General features: G+C 53.4%; 1 protein-coding gene and 1 pseudogene across 1 annotated transcript; one reads left to right on the top strand and one right to left on the bottom strand.

The window, feature by feature from the left end:
* Positions 1-429: 429 nt before the first annotated feature.
* On the bottom strand, positions 430-2,300 carry LOC116539018 (E3 ubiquitin-protein ligase makorin-1-like). The gene is made up of 2 exons (XM_032261619.1): positions 2,085-2,300; positions 430-1,931 (listed from the first exon to the last, which is right to left on the bottom strand). Exons 1-2 carry the CDS (start codon positions 2,249-2,251, stop codon positions 650-652), a joined length of 1,449 nt encoding a protein of 482 aa, XP_032117510.1. The 5' UTR covers positions 2,252-2,300; the 3' UTR covers positions 430-649.
* Positions 2,301-3,045: 745 nt separating this feature from the next.
* Positions 3,046-4,585, top strand: LOC116539023 (annotated as a pseudogene).
* Positions 4,586-5,079: the final 494 nt, after the last annotated feature.

Genomic DNA, 5,079 nt, shown 5'->3' with positions numbered 1-5,079 from the left:
CAGCCTGACCAATATGTTGAAACCCCATCTCTACAAAAAATATTTAAAAATTAGCTGGGTGGCCGGGCATGGTGCCTCACGCCTGTAATCCAAGCACTTTGGAGGCCAAGGTGGGCGGATCACCTGAGGTCGGGAGTTCAAGACCAGCTTGACCAACATGGTGAAACCCCGTCTTTAAAAAAAAAAAAATTAGCTGGGCATTGCAGCATGCACCTGAAGTCCCAGCAACTTGGGAGGCTGAGACAGGAGAATGGCTTGAACCTGGAAGGCAGAGGTTGCAGTGAGCCGAAATAGCACCACTGCACTCCAGCCTGGGTGACAGTGTAAGACTGTCTCAAAAAAAAAAAAAAAAAAAAAAAAAAAAAAAAACACTAACTTTAAGGTTTATTTTTGTTCTACTCCAACAGTTCTTCTAGCTGTACAGAAAAAGAAAAAAAATTTTAATTTTTTAACTTTTTTCAACAGGGGAAACAACATATTCCCTGGGGAAAGGTGAGGGGTTGAGAAGACAGGCCCTGGGTAAAAATTCTTGTGACAGCACCTGGAGTTGATAGGCCTGCCTAGGAGAGAACACACACACTGGCACACCAACACAGGGGACAGCTGCTCTCTGGGTTCAGCTGACCAGTTCACACACCACGAAAGGTTTCTATAGATCTAAGACATAAAATTCTTCATCACGAAACACGTCCCGCTCATCTTCAGAGTCTGTCGGTTCGTCCTCCCCACCCGCAGACGAAAGCATAAGCAACATCTCGCCCAGCTCAAAGGTGACAGCCTCTTCATTGTTGTTAACGGGGTTGCTGTTTGCTCCTTCCTCAAATAATTCCCAGAAGCTGTTGCTTCCTTGGGCCTGGTTTCTGCTTGATGCTTCCACTTTCTCTTTCTGTGGCTCCTCTCTACGGCCATCAGGGTACACATGCTTGTAAAAACAGTTCCCTCCAAATGGGCAGCTCCCACGTCCTTCATCAAAATACCTGCATGCCTTGTTGCTCATTGCCTCCTTGTATTTCTGAATGAGTTTCTCCTTCTCTTCTTTCTCCTCCACCCAGTACTCACTTGGAATGACAAAATTAGATGTGATTCGGCATTGTGGGCAGGATTTTACGATCTTGCTCTCAAATTCTTCAGCACTCCTCCACTTGCGAATGCACTTGAGACAGTAGGTGTGGTTGCAGTTGGAGAGGATCCCGAAGCGGCACTCGCTGGGGTTGTCTTTCTGATAGACCACCTCCATGCAGATCCCACACACCATATCCTTGCTGCGCTGCACAGCAAACGAGAGCTCCATGTCCTTCTCATGGGCCTCAATGCACGATTTTATATGCTGTGATCTCTGGGAAGCATCCATTGGATGCAGGACCTGCAGCCCACACATGTCACATGATTCTCCGTGGAGATACACACAGTTCTCCCCATATCGGCACTGTCCCACTGCAGCATAGGGGCACAGCTGCTTTTTTGTTTCCACGTCGGTTTGCTCTTTCTCTGATTCTTCGTTGGTCACTGAGCCCTGCAGGGGTGCTTCAGTGCAGACAGGCACAGTACGGCCACAGTAGGGTTGCCCAGGAACAAACTCAATAGCATTCACCCAGTCCTCTGAGCCTGGTCCTATAGTTGCAAAGTTTGAACTTCCTGACTCCCCTTCACCTGTATTAATTTCAACAAGTGGTCCAACTATCGATGAGAGACTTGAGGAAGCAGCAAGTGATGACTTTGTAGTTAGCTCTGTAAAGGTTGCTTCTTCCTGTTTCAGTGGTTTGCTATGCTCATATCCGCAGCGGTCTCCATAAAAACAGTACCCTTGGTGAAAATACTTGCACACTACACTATGCGGACTCTCAGAGAGGTCATGAGAATAGCGACAGTTATCGCCTTCCTTACAAGCCCCATGCATAAAATACCTGCAGGTGACCTGTTTAGTCCAGCTGTCGTCGCTGGCGCTGCTGGCGCCGCGGGCGCCATTGGGTCCGCGGGCGCCATTGGAACCGCTGGCGCCCCGGGCGCCATTGGGGCCGCTGCCGTAGCTGGGGCCACTGCCGTAGCTGGGGCCGCTGCCGTAGCTGCCGCCGCTGCCGTAGCTGCCGCCGCTGCCGTAGCTGCCGCCGCTGCCCCCGCCCCCTCTGTCCGTCCTCGGAGACAGGGCGGTGACTGTGGGGATCGGTGTGGGGAAGGACGCGGCTGCCTCCTCCTCCGCCGCTGCTGCTCCTGATATTGTGGCTATTGTTTCGGGAGCTGCAGCCTCCGCCATTACTGCTTATCCCACACCCCAAAAGCCACGGAACGCCCCGGAACTTCCGAGGTCACATAGTTCCAAAGGCCCCGGAACTTCCGGGATCACATAGTTCCGGTCGGGGTGCGAGGAGAAAATGGCGGGGACAGGCGAGGGGAGGGGAAGGGGACTGCGGCACCCTCTCGGTTCCCGCCGGCTCCGCCTCTTTTTGCTTAAGAGAGATTTTCTTCTCCTTCTTCTGTGTGTAGCCTTTGTTGAGAGACAATTCTCCATAGGTCTCGTGTGTTTGCACATCTTGCAAATAAGGAACTGTACGGTCCTTTGTTCTGGACTATCTTTTGTATAGAGTGCATCCTTGAAAGACAGAGGTATTGTCTCCCTCCAAAGAAAACGGCAGGCATACTTACTGTCTAGCATAGTAAGACACTGAGGGGGAGGGGACAAGCTGGAAAGTCCCACACCTCATTGGAACCCAGAAAACGGCAGGCATGCTTACTGTCTGGCATAGTAAGACAGTAAGGGGGAGGGGACAAGCTGGAAAGTCCCACACTTCATTAGAACCAAGAGGCAATGAGAAACTCCCTCAAGATAGAGGGGCCGGGAAGGGTGACAGCCGGCGGTGCCAGCCTCCCGGGCCAGCCTACAGCCACGTCCGGGGACCCGGGGTAAGGCGGCCGGGAGGGGGCCCCTCGCACAGCCGCTTGGTAGCGGCTGCGGCGCCTGTAGGACCAGCTGGCCGCCCGCACCGCGCCCTTCCGCGCCCGCCTGGCGTCACTAGAGGGAGACGCCGCGCGGTCCCTGGTGGACGCGCTGCTGGAGCCGGTGGCGCGTTTCTGGGAGCAGCTGCGGCGGCAGAAGGGCGGCACCGCGGACTCCCAGATGTGCCAGGAAATCGAGAGGCTTACTGAGCGACTAGAATTAAAAGAAAGGGAGATGCAGCAGCTGCTGAGCCAGCCACAGCAGGAGCAAGAGAAGGAAGTTGTCCTGCTGTGGAGGAGCACCGCGGAGGGGGAACGGGCCTCGGCCACCAGTGACGTTCTGTGCCCCCCCCACCCCCTGCCAACGAGACCCACCAGCTGTGGAGGACGCTGACCGCCACTGCCCACATGTGTCAGCATCTGGCCAAGTGTCTGGATGAACAACAGCATGCACAAAGGAACGTGGGGGAGAGGAGTCCTGAAAGTTAGAACATAAAGATAGGGATACCTCTGTCCAGTGTGTTACTGAGAAGTTACAGGAAGAAAATCGACTGTTAAAACAGAAGGTGACTCACGTTGAAGACCTCAATGCCAAGAGGCAGTGTTAGGATGCCAGCAGGGATGAATACGTGAGGGGGCTCCATGCACAGTTCAGGGGGCTGTAGACACCCTCCATGAGCCCGAGCTGATGAGGAAGCTCTCCCGGCTCAATAGACACTTGGAAGAGAAAATAAACGACTGTGCAGACGTGAAGCAGGAGCACGTGGCCTAGAGGACAGCCTGGGATGCTGCGCTGGAGTGGGCGCAGCTGCTGGAACAGCACATTCTTGCTTACAAGCATGACTTCAGGTCAGAAAGGGCAGATCAGGACCGACTTAAAGTAGGATTTAGGAACTGGAGGAAAAGGTGACCTCTTTGCTGCACCAGGTGTCCTGGAGACAAGATTCTCAAGAGCCGGACACCTGCCGGATTCACGCTGAAAGCAAAACTGCCAAGTACTTGGCCACCAATGCACTGGAGCTTATGGCTGGAGGCATGGGACTGGGTCCCAGCAGTTGGGAACCCCTGCAGAGGGCGGGCATCCTGGGCAGCCCAGAGAGACCAGGGGGAACTTCAGTGCTCTCACTGCCTGCAGTGCTTTAGTGATGAGCGAGGTGAAGAGCTCCTCAGGCACATGGCCGAGTGCTGCCAGTGACCGAGATTCTACCCATGCCCTTGCCACTCCCTAGCCCAGCGCAGCTGCCCTCAGGGATAGGGTGGGTGCTCTCAACTCCATGGATTAAGTTCTACTGAGATCCAAGGCTCGTAAAATAGGTGTGGGGCACTGTGATCATTTGGTACCCCTTTGGCTATGGAACAGGCTGGGTCACAGGGAACTGCCAGTGAGGCTAGAGGCGAAGGTGGAGATGGGGTCAGAAACATCTGGCAGAGGGAGGTCCCAGTCTTGTGTCTCCTTCAGGCTGAAGCCAGAGCAATCTGGGGTTGGCGTGCCAACCCTTCCCCCAGCCTGCACCTGGGTATGCTACAGCTTGCCAGAAAGGTGTGGCTGCCTATGGGAGCCACTTGTATGTTCCCCAGGGTGGAAGCCCCATCCTGTTCTATAGAATAAGGTGTCTCCTCTCTGCCTTGAACCAGAGGTTTGTCAAGTGGAGTATTGCGGCTGCACATCACACTAGGGGGCCCATCCCTGCCATTGCAGAGCCACATGTCTGCACTGAAAAACTGCATCGCAATAGCATTTGTTGTATATCTAGAAGTTAAAGCACACTTTTTTATCCACCTATTTTTATAATAAATGTTGTTGCTACTGTGAAAAAAAAAAGAGAGGCAAGTGAGAAATGGCTGTGTGGCAGCTCCTCACAAGACTGCCTATCCTCTCATGCTCAGGGAGGATCACAGGGCCTTCTGCCACGGCATGGATCAGCTTGCAGTTGAGCCTTGCCTACATGACCTATGAGGATATATGCACAGTTTTTAGGGCACCAGCACAGAGGAGTTCCCCTGTATAATTGGGGCTCAAGAAACTGAGGCCAAAATGTTGAAATCTGGTGACTGGCCTTTCAGAGTTCAGAGTGCTGACCCAGGAGTCTCATGTTTTCTACCAGAGTCCATGAAACTAGTGGGGTGACTTGTTAGCTTGTGAGTAGG

The sequence above is a fragment of the Sapajus apella genome, unplaced genomic scaffold, assembly GCF_009761245.1.
Source record: "Sapajus apella isolate SASKATOON/1434 unplaced genomic scaffold, GSC_monkey_1.0 scaffold125, whole genome shotgun sequence".
Taxonomy (NCBI): domain Eukaryota; kingdom Metazoa; phylum Chordata; class Mammalia; order Primates; family Cebidae; genus Sapajus; species Sapajus apella.
The sequence above is the reverse complement of the archived record's forward strand: the minus strand, read 5'-3'. Positions and strand labels throughout refer to the sequence as shown.